The sequence below is a fragment of the Oreochromis niloticus genome, linkage group LG11, assembly GCF_001858045.2.
Source record: "Oreochromis niloticus isolate F11D_XX linkage group LG11, O_niloticus_UMD_NMBU, whole genome shotgun sequence".
Taxonomy (NCBI): domain Eukaryota; kingdom Metazoa; phylum Chordata; class Actinopteri; order Cichliformes; family Cichlidae; genus Oreochromis; species Oreochromis niloticus.
This window is the reverse complement of record NC_031976.2, coordinates 9,823,328-9,839,227: the sequence shown is the minus strand read 5'-3', so window position 1 is coordinate 9,839,227 and position 15,900 is coordinate 9,823,328. Positions and strand designations below refer to the sequence as shown.

Sequence of the window (15,900 nt, the reverse complement as noted above, 5' to 3'; positions counted from 1 at the left end):
GACTTGTTGAGAAATGAGAAAAGAGCAAAGCCCAGATACAGTATGTCATAGGTGTTGAAATGGCTAATACCACATTGGCATAAATGTTAGCCTGTGTTCTGGCTTACGTGCAGCACTCTGTTGAATCCTGAGAACTAGATCTCAGGATTAGCTCTCTGCATGCTGTTCTATAAATCTAATCATGCAATATTTCTTTTGAGCGTTGTTATAGTACATAATCTGTTGAAAAGGGTTCAAAAGAACTCCTGAAAATCAAGCAGGAGTCAACAGATGGATGCCCAGTTATACCCTCATCGGCTGCTGTTAGGAAATGCAAGGTATGGCGTTAGCAAGACCTTATCTTGGAGTATTATATGAATAAACTGTAAGTTAGCAATACTGCACTGACAAGAGTAATAATCGCACTGCATTCCAACTATACTATTAGTCCAAATCTTTCATTTATTTCTAGATGATTTTAATAAGCCCAGGAAGGATAGTTACAGACAGCATTAGCATTAAAAGAATATTGAGTAACTGAACATTAAAATGTTTTCTGTAGCCAATCCATTGAATTTGAACTTACTGGCATGTAAAGATATTCTGGGAAAGCAAAATTAAAGTAAATAGCTGTAATTAGTTGTAAATAAATGTAAACAGTTGTAGATAATTGAATATAGTTCATTAAAGCTCTATTAAAATCAGTTTGACGTGCTTTGTGCATATCAAGCTAATCTTTTTTTTATTGCATTATTATTTTGTGTCGGCCTTTTAGAGTCCCACCTTCACCATAGCTGGAGCCGTCCAAAGACGAAGGCTGAATTATTACTTTTTAGTTTAAGTGTTCCAGTGTTTAAGTCTATTTTTTGGTGTCTGTAATCAGCAGAGGTATGAACAATCTTCAGCGTGATACACATAATTTTCATATAGTTTAATGTCCACAGCTGGCTGTGTTTCAAATGGATTCCTTTGACTTTAATAAATACCTGCAGCGTCACACAGCAAAAGAGGTGATCTGTGGTGTGATTTAATAGATAAACATGAATTGAATTCTTGTCTATAGCAGCAATCTTGCTATGAGCCAATTATCCTAGATATCCACAATCTCCAGGAGCTAGAAAAGAAAATCAGATTTTTAGGTATTTTGAAATAAAAGATGCAAAGATAGTCAGTTTTTTTTATACTTAACATTTTTTGACTCTGCATGGAATTACAGCTTGATGGTAATACAGACTGAAGGTACACACTATATTGTAGTACATGCAGTAATAAGTAAATCTTTTAAAGGCTAAAGAGAGGAAGTATTAAAAAGGCACAGGATATTTTTCCATTCACTTTCTTTAATCTAGTAAGTGAAGATACAAGTACTCTCCAGCTGAAGTGGCCTCAGCTAGTTGAATGTCCATAACAATCAAATATGACTACACAGACACAAGCACACATTCAAAGAACTTACAAAAACAACAGCAACAACAAAAAACGGTAATAGAATAGAATCAGCTTTTTGGGCTACCAATGAATAGTTCAATAAATCTACTTTGTATCAAAGTAATGCTGTAATAAAGGCTCGAGGAAGACCCGCACATAACTGCAAGAGTGACCACAGAAGAACAAGGAATCACTACATTTTTGATTTAGAAATTATAGTTGGTCTTCACCAGCTGCACAGCCAGAGGTTCTGATGTGTTAGTCTGTCACATGAGTGGTTTAGACATTGGTTCAAAAGCATGAAGCATGCTTAGCAGGTCAGACCTCTCACATCAGCATGTTTAGTAATAAAATCAAATCTGTTTTTTAAACTTGACACCATTGCCTAACTACAAATTATACTTGTTACCTAGAAATATAAATTAGAAACAAATAAAAAGGATATATGGGATCTAGGTTCATCCAGTAATGCCATCAGGCCTATTACAATGGGGGACTTATCTACCTAAAATAACAGAACAGAATATGAACTATTTTAGTTAGTATTAGTTCAGTGAGTTGTTCCCTGTGTTATGAACGTCACAGCTGTTTTCTACAGTCATTGGTCAGCACAGGTAAACGACATGAAGAGTTGCATTATGACTAAGGAAAAAAGATACTTCCACACAGTTACCTCTGAGACTGAAGAAGTCACTTGGATCAGCGACCATTGAAAACCCAACGTCCAGATGAACACACTCAACTTCCTACGGTTACCACCACAGTTTCAACCATACAACTTTAATGATATAATATGATGTCAGCTGTACACACTGAAGGAACATAAAAACATATTAGACATACTAGTTACATATGGGATATGAAATACAAGGTTAGCTCTTATCTGCTTCACCCCAAAATTTTGTTAGCAAAAATTCAGATAACAACATTGAGTCCACCAACTATATTTAAAGAGACAGACATAGATAGTAAAGCTACAAATGAAGACTCACTGCTATTATGGTAATAGCTATATTTTCAAACAGTGCATATGAAACAGGATGAGTACACATAACACTCTGGAGCAGAGCCATAGTTGTGCTATTGACAGTGTAAGTTAAGCCGGACTAGGCCCTCCTATCCAGCTATATCCAGCTATATACCTGGGGGAAGGACCTCCCCTTTAATTCCTGAACCTCCCCTTGGCTCTGTTTCAAAATCTACTTCATTATGGGAGAATCTGACCAAACATAAGTCAAATCGGATCAATTGAGTAGAACAAAGTAATATTAAAAAAAAATGTATTTAAAGAAAATATGAAACCAAACATTAAAAACGTTTTGGGTGCAAATGAATGTGTTACTGTACTGGCGTTACATTTTCAGTAACGAGTTACACGCAGTCCTGCAATCAGCTGATTTCACTTTGTGTGCTGGGAGGAGGAAAGGGATGGATAGATAGAGCTTGTGAAAATTATTTTTATTAATATTGTGCAAAAGCATCTGCACAGACAGTATGCTAACACATAGCTAGCCAAGAAACCAAAAACATGTCAAAGCTAAGCGTAAACAGACTCCAGCCCAGCAGCCAGGGGCACATTTTCAGCAGAAAAAAAGGCACTTAGACTTGTAGCACTGAAGCATCCATGTCTACACGTACATATCACCCTGGCGGTCGCTTTAAAGTCTCTTTAAAAGGAGGTCAAATGCACCGTAAATTTAGAAAAATATGCAGTCCAAAAACTTCACAAAAACAGCAGAAGTGTTTTTGGGGGAGACAATAATGTGACGGAGCAGATACGAAACTGACACGCTACCAATAAACAGCTTATAGCAAACATGTATCCACATTGTTATATGAAAAATGCAACTAAAACACACATTACCTTCATCTTTTTCCTCCCTCACATCACAACACAGATGAAACCATCGTCTCAGTGCAAACCCTTGTGGTTTCTATCACTTCCACAGCTGTTCCGTCATGTTATCTCCAAAAAACACTTGAGTTGTGTTTTGTATTTTTTGGGGTTTTTTGTTTGTTTTTCTTACTCACTAAAATTCAACTTCCATTGGGTATCGCGTGCTCTTAGAGCATTTTTATATTTGCTGATGTTTTCTTGAGTCACAGTGTGTTTGACTTCTCAGGGCCACCATACTTTGGGCCAGGTTTCATCTTTGCTTTGTGTTCATAAGTAAAAACTAAAACAAAGATGAAATCGGGATATGGATAAAAATTAGGATAGGAATTTGAGTGATTGTGTGGGTCTGTAGCCTAAAGTTTTTATTACTGACTGATAATTAAGTGACACTGTGTTTCAGGTCATTTTGTGGAGTAAAGCAAAAGCAATGCAATTGCGTTGTCCCAAAAGTAATTTAGTAGCTTACTGCACTGAACTGAACTGAAAAGACATCAAGGTTGAGTAGGTAGGTAGGTAAGGTAGAGAACTACCATGTAATTTTACTTATGTTGGAAGGAACATAATAAATAGAAGCAAAGACTGGAGTTAAGATGTTTAAATGTACATAGATACATTACAGCTGTTACATGTAAAAGTTATAAATCTGTATTTTAAAGCCAGAGAAATGCAAAAGACGTACTAGCCCCCGCTATGGCAGAGTGGAACAATGGTGACAGTGATGTCAGTGATATGGTGCAATCCTAATCCTCTGTAAAGGCATGATGACAGCACCATGCCCAGTTGAAGACTGTAGCCAAAGATGTATGACTCAAGCGATCAATTTTTCCATCCTGAATATTTGTTTTTCTGCTTTTCTCCAGGAGTCCTTTTAGAGTTTCAAGTTTATACCCCCCTGAAAGATACTCAGTCCAACTTAAAGCTAAAAATGATGAAATCGGGGCTCATGTTCCTGTCGTTACACATTTTGTTTATCTTATTTCATTAACACTGTAAAAAAAAATCATATTGTAATAGTATTACCTATCATCCATCAGTGCTTTAAAAATGTAATTGATATGTAACGCATTTTTGTGCCATATAAATGCATGCCAATGTCATGTATAATAATGTAGGACACATTAAACAACACACTGATATGGCTTGTTAGTGATTTCACTTGACAGCTGCTTTCTTTTAAAAAAAATAAAATAAAGGTTTTGCATAAAAAGGTGCAGTTTGACAGCATGTAATGAAAATTAATAACACATATTAAGGTAATGGGCTTAGGGTAGAGTAATACATGGACACATTTATAATGCTTAATCATACAGTTTTCCAGAAACACTGCATTGCAAAGCCAATAAATAAAACAAATAATACTGTACACGGGTCACACAATTCATTTGTTATTTCCTGAAGCTTGAACATTTCACACTGATTTCATGAATTCAATGTGACAAAGTTGTAGCACCACTTGGAAGGAAAGCCACACAGACTTATCCCATCACAGAAAACATATGCATCTGATGATGCAGTCGATTTGTGGTGTTCTTCTTTTACTTTTACATGACAACTTTCATGGCAACTGCCCAGCTATTAAAGAAATACACATTGATTAGCATGTCATTTTTCTTCTCTTATTTGTTATTTAAAAAAATTGAGCTCAGGGCAAATTTATTTATACCTTTATTGTCTCTTTGAAACGTCCCTTTTCATTAAGAAACCCCAGATTGTCAATTCATCAGGGTCTGTAGCGCAGACCAGGGCGGATCACATGTTGCGTGGCAGCGCTCGAAGACGTCTTTCTTTGTTGGTTTGCCATCATTGGCCTTTGGTTGACTGAGAGATGCTGAGTGTCCTGAGTACAGATCTTTTCAGCTACAGTATATAAACAAAGCTGGGATTTTTCAGTTTCTTTTAGACATGTCCATCCTATTTGCTTTAATCAAGATTACTATTTTGTTAGTTCCTCCACATAATTCTTGTCTTTATTTGTGTTTTCCTGATCACATTCCTGTGTAGTGCTGTCAACATCAAGTTCTTGTATCCAGATGTCCGGCATCGCAGAGAGAAAATGAAGGGCACTTCCAAAGAAAAGGCTTTGTATTTCAGTGCTCGCCACATGCTTAAAACCACAACCATATTTTGCAGTCTTTTGACTAACTACCTATCTGCCTGTACAGCGGACTGAGTCACGTCTTAGGATTATAGGTTTGAATTTGAACATGACTGGCAGCACTGCTTGCCATAGAACTTGTGGTTGCAGACTCCATGTTGGGGCACCAGGTAACACCAGCTGAAGTAATCCTTACATGCAAGTTCTGTGTAAAAAGAAGGAAAAAAAGTGAAAGTCTTTTTCTTTTTTGGGAGATCTTTTGAGAGAATAAGAGCACTGGTACCTTTCTTCTCAGGTTGTGGACAGAAGTTGGTATTGCAGGCCTGGGACACTGGAGGTTTGAGATGGACGGCACAGCCAGTGGAAGGTTTCTCTTCCGCCAGACACCGGACTGCCCTTGCCTGCACTCCTCCTCCACATGTCACCGTGCACTGCGGAGAGCAAAGCAACAAGGAACGGATTATAGATACTGTGAATCTCCTTTGTGTGACACATTCAGTCCCTCCTCTTGTTTATATTACCAAAGTGGAAATTTTGCTGATACCTGAGACCAAGGAGACGAGCGCCATTCTGGCCGAAGCGGAGGGTGGGCTGGAGAGCTCCGATGATGTGTCTTCCATTGGTGGCGCACTGATTGCGTTGTGCGGACAGGGCATTCAGCCAGGATGCAGGGCTTCTGAAGCTCTACTGTGGGTTTGGGAACATGGTGGCACTTCTTGGGAGCAAGCTCTCTGTATTTTCCTGCAGTGTCCTTTATTATAAAATAGAGAAATTCACTAAAGCTATAGATGCCATTATATAATAGAGAACCTCCAACAAATCAATTTAGAAACACAAAAGAAAATAATTAAAATAATATTAACAAATTGGAATTTAAAGAGAATTTAAATGCAACGAATTATTATGATGTTGAAAAATGACCTTTTGCTGTGTCTGAGCAAACACACACACAATACACACCTTCTCTGCACACTTGATGAAGCGTGACTGATAGCCGCGACCACATGTTACTGAACACTGGATGTGGAACAGAGCAGAGACAGAGAGCTTATTCACATTAGCTAAAAATACATTTAAATACTGCATAAGTGCTGTTTTATTCATTTTAATTTCGTACCTCTTGCCATGTGGAGACAAACCACTGGACCTTGCGTTGTTTCTGGCAGCGTCTGATGAAGCAGGAATCCTGACCAGCAGGTTTTGGCAGGCCTGCGCACTTGCTGTCGGGCAGCGTGTGTGCCTGGGCACCCGGGTTAGAGCTCACACACAGCACAGTCCTCTTCTTCAAACCATTGCCACACTTACGCGAGCACTGCCAAATAAAAACAAACATGATATCTGATAGCATTTAGGGATTGGAGCAAAGCTTTCTCTTAATGAATGGCTGATCAGTCGGTTTAAATGCTACAGTATTAACAATCTTTGTTATCATAGTTAGGTCCAAACTGTCATGTTATATTCCAGCATTGTCAAAGCCTTGTTATGTGTTACACACATTTTTATCATCCATTAAGAAAGACATACAAATGTAGACTAAACTGGTTTTTCAAGAATTTCTTTCCATTTTTTCATCTTTCCACCTTCTTTCAAGCAGAAGGAACAAATTTATCAAAATTAATTGAGAGTTTGACATATTTAATTTAGCTATTACCTGGCTGGAACTATGAACGAAAGAAATGTCACATGCTAAACATCTTAACAGGCCAGCTACGCACAAATAGCGTTTCAGAAAAGCTGCTATACAGCATAGTCACCACACAATGGCTTACTGTGCTTTACTTCCTTAATAATTCCTTTGAGATATCCAGCAGTTCCCTCCATATCCTTTTTTAATTCTAGAAACAGCTAATGGGACAATCTAAATCTTGAAGTGATTCACTACAGCCAATAAACACGGGGCTGTGACGCACTACACAGTGCCACAAGCTACCAGGGGGAGAGCGAACTGGACACCACTTGTGCCATGTCGTTGACGATATTTGGTGTAAAACGGCAGTTAAAATGTTACAGTGAGACAAGTCACCACACAGAATGTATAGGAATTGGACAGAGAACAAAACACTGGAGGTCTCAGCGGGCACATTCATGGTTTAAAGCACTGAGATCACTGTCATAAAATGTGGTGAAGCCATTAAAGCCGGGGCGAACTTCACAACACAATGTGCAGAGCTCTTTAGGGCTTACTGGGCGAGCGTATGACTTCAAAGAGTTTTTTCAAGCTGTGTTCTTCAGCAGCAACGTGCCAGTACGGTTCTATATCGGCGTAAACAAACAGCATTAAAGTTTCACACTCTCACCTGTGACCACGACCCAGTTGTCCAAACCGGTGGACAGCTGTGTGTGTTGCAGGTCTGCTTCCTGACCGGGGACGGCTGGGCACAACGAGAGTCAGCCAGGGTGTCCACGTCAGTCTGGCTGGTTCTCTGGACACACTGGACCTGCCGAGTCTGCTCCCCTCCTCCACAGCTTCGGCTGCACACCCCCCACTCTCCTACAGACCAGCTGGGACAACACAACACAAACCCACAGAGTCAATATGGACAGTTTCTCCATCAGTTAGACAAGTGTGCAGGAATTAATGATAATTATTGTTATTGTGGTATTTTTTATCTTTAATAACTAACCTTTTTTTAAATTCTTCTATTGTTTTTAATAATTTTTATCTTAAGAGAAAGCCAGAATTTCACTATGTATAATGACAATAAAGATCATCCATTCATATAATAGCATCTGCAGAAGAGTGTTGAATCTAAGACATTGCAGACATGTTCAATGTTTCAAAATAAATCTAAACTAAATTTAAACTAAATATGATATAAATTTTATATTGTGTAGGTCATTATAGTTAATATGGTTTATTTGTTAACATTCTAAAGATCAGTCTTTATGTACAACCAGAACGGCTGGGCTTTTAATCTGTGAGTAAAACCTCTGCAAGATTTTAACCCCCCTTGCCTGGTTAAGTTGAACCCCAATCATGACTAAAACTAAACATCACCACATATTTCTTTTGTACAGAACACTCCAAACAGATATGTTGGCAACTGCAAAAAAATGGCTAGCTCGAGGTACCTTTTAAGCAGTTCAGTTTATACTATTTTAGTGCATTTTTCTTCCAAGACTGCGCCTCAGTAAAATGTGTTAAGTTGCCTAATCCTCAAGCCTTCGCACTTTCTTAAAGCTTTGTTGCATCTCTTCCAAATGACCCCAAACTAAGGGCGCAGGCAGCTCAATCGCTCAACACACACTCTGTTATCCTTCCTCTAACTTCACCCCAGTATACCCACCCAGCCTCCTACGATTTACCCCAAACAACCCAAAACACTGCTGTCAGCACACTGAGCTGTGTATATTAACAGTCTAAACTTTATTTGCAGTAATTTGGTGCATCACTTGCTTGGAATGCTGCAGGAGGTCAGTGAGAAAAGCTGTGAAGGGCATCATATGTGCACTATCAAATGTAAATAAAGGGAGAAGTAGAAAATCTATCTGGTCTTTTGACGTTTCATGAGGAAGATACACACTGCGGTATTAGCAAAGGGTGGTTCGGGGGGGGGAGCGAAAGCGGCATGTAGAGATGAAAGTTTCAATTCGCTCGTTTATTTTAAAAAGCCGACCAAGTAATCAACACATATATGTAACACATTTAACATGTTGACATAATATTTATTAACCTTTGGCAAAGAAATGTGAGCTGAACTTTGATGGCGTCATTAAACACATAAATAAATGCAAGCAGAACGCCAACTGTAGTCTAAGTGCAACACACCCTTCAAGAGCAGGGACTTCTTTTTGGGTTTGTTACACTTTTATTTTTGGTTTCACAAGGTACAAAATTCAGAATACCTTGTACTTTTTATAAATATATTTCCATAAATACTTCAATTCCTAATATGCACAAGATTACCATGTCACAGCATGCCAATCTGTAGTGTAGTAGCTGATGTCACTCATTTAACATTTAAGAAAAGTTATGATGACATAAAATCACTTATTATGACATATTGTCTTGGCTCTCTTACCCCTTCTTAGATATCCTTTCCTGCACAGGAAAGTAAAATATAGCCATCTGGCATACAGTTGGCAAAATATTTGAATGTGTATGATGATAAAGTGCAAATTAAAACTTTATTTCATACTCCAGGGTATTTACTTTTACCATGTAAATATCAACACAATCACTTCACAGCAATGGCCATCGAAATAATATACTGTTTAATGCTGGATCAAGTTATAGAACACCTTGTGATCTTTGCCTCGGCTGGTATGAGTAACTGTGGTTGAAGGATGAGTAAGCATCATGCTCCCTGGACAGAAGCACAAGAGCTCAGGTGTCCCTGTGGTGTGTCAGATAGCTTTTGAGGTCTAAATGACGCTGTCTAAATGCACACCAGCGCATTAAATAACCTCTGACCAGTGTTTATAGCTTTGCCACTGTGCGTGTCTGCTTGGACTTTCACATGTATATATCACTGTGTGGGTTTTTCTTTTTTTTTTTTTCAGTGTACACCAGCAGTGTGAGACAGAGTGATATCATGCTCTAAATGTGAGTGGGCATCGGAAACCTTTTTCCATGATGTAATGCTTGTTCAGTCCAAATCACTGGTTGCAGACACAGCAAAATTAAATAACTGCATGGCCTTAGAATAGTATGACATGTAGAGATAGACTGGTGACCACAGCCTGCTAGTCTACTTTTGCATCCAAGTTTTGCATGTTTCGGTTGGTCCAGCATGTGTTCTGCTTCAGATCACAGTTCATGCATGGCGAGAGCCCACAAACTGTAAAAGACTCATGCGGTTTGATAACTTGAATAAAAGAAGCACGTGCACATGTACAATTTTTAACAAAAATGCTTAATACTAGACCGGATATTTGACGAAAGTATAACTGAAACTAGTTAAGCTTGACTAAAGCATGAAACGGAACTTTGATATAGTACAACACATTAATCAGGCAACTATATCCTAGATATGTTATGGATGTTTAACAGGAAATCTGAGCATTGCATGGACTGCAATGGCATAAGAAGGTCTAGGGAGGATGTAAATGCACAGGAATGCAGAGCAGGTTACACCGTAACCAACAGGAAAAATACTGTAAAGCCTATCTAATCTTATTAAGTTGAAAATATTCTGCAGCCACGAGAGAACTCTCATTTTTAGAGTCCTTATTGTTATCAGAAGTCGTTTATACATCGAGAAATGTTGGGTCTTGGTCAAAACAGTGAAAATCTGTCAGATGTTGCTGTATGTGTCATACCAACACATGGTTCCCATGCACACACATATAAACACGCAAACACATGCAGACCAGAAGCTCCAGCTTTAGATAATGAAGGAGATAATCCTAAGAGACGGGTGTAAACTGTTGTGAGATTACTTTACAGCCTTTATTATCACTGCTTCCTCAGCTCAGTGTACACACGCAGGTCCATTAGTGGCTAAACAGTACAAAGCAAGCAAAGAAGAAATGGATTATGTCAGAGGAGTATGCACATCTACCACGAGTGAGTAAAGAAGTGCGAGAGAGAGAGAGGGCAAATATGAATCTGAACATATTTATAAACGACTTTTAAAAAGATACAGACGGCAGAGAGACAGAGGAGCAGACAGACAGCGTGGAGAGTGTTTGTCATGCAGTCACAGTCTCACAAATCCCCGTTGAGAGATTGGAAGTGCTGTGGCCTGAGCACAACTTTGACTGAATGACAGCTATCCTTGGCTGACTGCTTCGTTGTACCAGTGTGGGTTTTTTTTTGGTGTGTATGCGTGGGTGATTGCTGGCAGTTGGATAGGATTGGAAAGGTGATGGAGAAAGGGAAAAAAGGTATCCATATTAAGGTATCCAACCTATTAGATTTATGGTTATGACCAAGCCTGAAGAAACACAAGTGATGGACACTGCATACAGCGTCTTAAAGCGGTCTTTGTATGTGGATGCATGAGAAGTGGAAGAGAGGTCTCTAAATTGATGTATTTCCCCCTCTTTCCAGAAACATCTAGTTTCATGATGCCATTATGACCTATTTACCAAGAGAAATATAATTAGATTTTCCACTTTAAGTATGGTATAGAAACATAATACCCTACCTGGATTTCCATCATGTCTATACAGTTATCATCATGCAGAAATACTTCCATTTCAGTTGTGTTATTTCTGTGCAAAGGGAATACAGGAAATAATTGGGAAACACAATTTAGACCACTCAGTGATTCTTGTATCAATATAAACTAGAAATAAATGAATTAGTCAAGCTTGGCATAACATTGTTATAGCAAATATTCCATATATTCATCAATTTCTACAGTCCCAAAAGTTTTACATAGATTGTTGCAATTTCACAGTGGATTCCACATATGTTATGCTTTGGCCTGTAAATTGATTGTATATTTATCAAACCAACAAGTCCACTTTGATTGAAATTTTTGTATCAAAAATAGTTTCTTTTTAGCACGTTTGTCATTGGTTTCAGTCGTGTGTACTAAGTATAAACCTAACAAATTAATGTTGAAGTTCTCTTTGTTTCCTTTTTCCTTTTAAGAAAACTTCTTAAAGTACTGTTTGAAAGTTTGCTGTAGTGTTGTGTGTCTGTATTCCGATATACAGTGAGCTTATAGACACAGCAGATGCATATGGAAGGGTGACCCAGAACAACTTGCAAGGTCTTACGTTTACGCCACTTCACAAAAAGGAGTCGTTTCCATGACTGATAGTGTTCCTTTGTGTGTTCCTGTGCAGGTATAATTTTTGACAATGTGTTAGGGATCAGTGTTATGCTGAAAAATGAAACCGTTGCCAATCAGACGCTTTCCAGATGGTATCGCATGCTGATACCTACCATTTTCACATCCAAATTTCAAAATTTGGATTCATCACTCTGCTAGACATGTTGCCACTGATTTTCAGTCCAGTTCTTGTGTAATTTGGCATATCTCAGCCTTTTCTCCCTGTTTCCCTTCCCTAAAAATGGCTTCTTGACAGCCATCCCTCCACTGAGACCATTTCTAATGAGGCTTCAGTAAACAGTAGATGTATCACCTGAAGGGCCAGATATATCGCTCTTTTCTTTGATGGATTTTTTTCCCATTTCTTAAAGACATAACTTTGAGATACTGTTCATCTGGTGTAGATGCTTTTTAGACCTGCTACTTCCTTCTTTTGCTCTCTACTTGTCCAGTTTCCTCAGATTTTATAAGGACACACTGCACACCATGCTGAGATATGCCAGTTGTTGGCTGATTGCTCTTTGGGACTCACCTTGTTGGTGCAAGAACTACCTTATGCCTGTCAATCTGTGTTATCTTTGACATAAAGATACAATTTAAAATTGTTCTTTGCTATGTTGTCTGTTATGTGTAGATTCAATTCAATTCAATTCAATTCAATTCAATTCAATTTTATTTATATAGCGCCAAATCACAACAAAAGTCGCCTCAAGGCGCTTTATATTGTACAGTAGATAGCACAATAATAAATACAGAGAAAAACCCAACAATCATATGACCCCCTATGAGCAAGCACTTTGGCGACAGTGGGAAGGAAAAACTCCCTTTTAACAGGAAGAAACCTCCGGCAGAACCAGGCTCAGGGAGGGGCGGCCATCTGCTGCGACCGGTTGGGGTGAAAGAAGGAAAACAGGATGAAAGACATGCTGTGGAAGAGAGACAGAGATTAATAACAGATATGATTCGATGCAGAGAGGTCTATTAGCACATAGTGAGTGAGAAAGGTGACTGGAAGGGAAAAACTCAATGCATCATGGGAATCCCCGGCAGCCTACGTCTATTGCAGCATAACTAAGGGAGGATTCAGGGTCACCTGGTCCAGCCCTAACTATATGCTTTAGCAAAAAGGAAAGTTTTAAGCCTAATCTTGAAAGTAGAGATAGTGTCTGTCTCCCGAATCCAAACTGGAAGTTGGTTCCACAGAAGAGGGGCCTGAAAACTGAAGGCTCTGCCTCCCATTCTACTTTTAAATACTCTAGGAACAACAAGTAGGCCTGCAGTGCAAGAGCGAAGTGCTCTAATAGGGTGATATGGTACTACAAGGTCATTAAGATAAGATGGGGCCTGATTATTTAAGACCTTGTATGTGAGGAGCAGGATTTTGAATTCAATTCTGGATTTAACAGGAAGCCAATGAATGTAGATGCAACACCACTTTATCCTTTGAGTTAGGTGCCTTTTTTATGCTCGAATTGTTAACAGGTCAGTGTTAAGTGGCTTGAGGCCTGCAAGAAAATTAAGTGAAAAAGCAGCTAAATTTTTTTTGAAAGACCTACAAAAAGCATGGAGAACTATGGCTCAAGACTACTTTAAAAAATTACAACAATGTCTGGCTCCTTGGAAGAATAATCAAAAGAAATGATTGGTGGCACATGGCTTTCAGATACTAGTGTCGGTGCTAAACAGTGACAAATGTAAGAGATAGAGGATGTTGAAGGCTCTGGCAGACAGCAATGAGGTGACAAGACCAAAGAGTCAAAGCCGTATAGCATAGGAAAGTGGCTTTAGACATTACTATGGTCCCACGTGGCTTCAAACCCTCCATGAACAGTAAAGCCATGCATGCACTTCACAGACCTTTCTTTCCGAGCAGACATGAGCTGGAGCTGAGGAACATTAATAATGGCTTCAACCTAGTATGTAATGCAATTCAATGCAGCATTAAAAATGTTATTGGTTCCACCTAACTGAGAGGTCATCGTGTCTGTTGTCAGCTAGACCTGTTCAATGCATATGAAGTGAATCATTTATAAACAGCACAAAAGCATAAAGACAGTTTTGGTACCGCCATCTGTGTTGCATTTAAATTGTCAAGCATGTCACAGTTTTAAGATTTTGACTGCTTTCACACAACGACGAATAAACCATCCCCACGAAAATGTGGCTCTCCCTCTTTAATGGGGAGAGCCACATAAGATGTGGTTAAAAGCTTTAAAGACTAACCGAGCTTGACCTTGTTGAGACTGTTTTTCTTACCATGCTGAGCTTAAATTGCACATAATTAAATAACAAAACCACATTTGTCAGGCATTAAAAAAATACTCGGTAACAGTAATGACAGAAAACGCCAGGTGAAGTACAGAGGTGGCCCTCCTATCTTAACCTTTGGTAAACCTTTATTTAAAACGCCTCACGTGTCTATGAGTAAAGACATTTTTTGTCCTGGCTGGGAATCGTCTGCACAGCTGGCAGTGGTGTGCTGTGATCACAGCACCATTTTTTCCCTTGAATAGTGAAAACAAAGTAAAAACGACTACATAAAATACAGCACATTACTACACATGATGACACAATAAACCACAAAGATACTGAAAAAGGCTGAAATAACAAAGCTCTGGGGGGACATGTGTTCCTTTTCTGAAGACTTATATATATATAAATATATTGTCAGCGCCATCACTGCTTTATGCGAGTGAATACGAGACAGTTTTGTGGTCATCTTGTAGCATTTTCCCAGGTTACCTGTTCCAAAATGGAGACAAATGCAAGCTGAGCAAGAGGAAAATATTCAGGCAATGACAGAGCTATGCAGAGGAAAAATCCCCTTTTGAACAGCTGTTGGTTACTATAAAACATGAGATAAACGCTAACATAATTGGGATTCCATGATTTCAGAGTGGATTACATAATATCGATGCGCTGTTTAATACTGTATCCACATTTTCTTCTGGCTTGATAATTTTTTAAGCATACTTGGTAAACGCCCGTGAAAATGCAGAATGAGAGTGATGACTTCACAAGTAAGATGCGTTCCAGTGAAAAGCACTGAGAAGACAGGAGATGGGGCTAGAAGAAAGAATATGAATATAAATGCATGAGAGACTGTTGCGGTTTAAGACTGCTGGCGGCTCTGATTTTGAGGTGGGGTTGGAGTAGGGACACTGAAATTTGTCTTAATGAGAGGGTGAGAAAGTGTGGGTGGAAAAGAGCTTCAGAAGTAACTGAAGTCACCACCTTCTGCTGCCCTGCCATGTCTTCTGTGCAAACAAGCCAGACAGCAGCTGATGGCCACTCATTCTGCTTTTGGCAAAAACAACAACAGCATCATGCAGCATGGTTGCATGCAAGATGTACTGTATATGTTGCATCACATTTTATGCACACAAGCGGAGACACACCGCCCCCCGAGAAACACATTGCAGGCAATGCATTAGTGGCAGTACCACGACAATTTTGTTGACATTGCTTTTAAAAGTTCTTTAATATACCTTTCTATGAAATGTATTAACTTTGAGGCTCCTGTCACATCATATTACATTTCATAGAAATACTAAATATTATTGCAGAAAGCAAGCGTGACTGCAACAAGGCCTTATTGTGCCCAACTGACCTTCTAGTTCTTCTAGTTCAAGAACTTTATGGAGAGTTCTCGTAAGGTTTTTTTGATGGTTTGGTTTGGCTACTGCATGACATTTTTATAAATGTGGCGGACAAAGTCACAATTGCACACACAACAACAGAATTTTGCTAGACGTGCACATGCAACCCTGACC

General features: G+C 38.9%; 1 protein-coding gene across 1 annotated transcript in view; it reads right to left on the bottom strand.

The window, feature by feature from the left end:
• Positions 1-3,815: 3,815 nt before the first annotated feature.
• The window catches only part of adamts16 (ADAM metallopeptidase with thrombospondin type 1 motif, 16), a 51,052-nt gene continuing 38,967 nt past the window's right edge, over positions 3,816-15,900 (bottom strand). Inside the window, exons 19-24 of the mRNA XM_003443713.5 lie at positions 7,697-7,901; positions 6,517-6,711; positions 6,360-6,416; positions 5,944-6,150; positions 5,683-5,830; positions 3,816-5,604 (exon numbers count right to left, since the gene is read on the bottom strand). Coding sequence (XP_003443761.1) covers positions 5,489-5,604; positions 5,683-5,830; positions 5,944-6,150; positions 6,360-6,416; positions 6,517-6,711; positions 7,697-7,901 — 928 coding nt within the window. The 3' untranslated portion in view covers positions 3,816-5,488. The remainder of the gene's footprint in view (positions 5,605-5,682; positions 5,831-5,943; positions 6,151-6,359; positions 6,417-6,516; positions 6,712-7,696; positions 7,902-15,900) is intronic.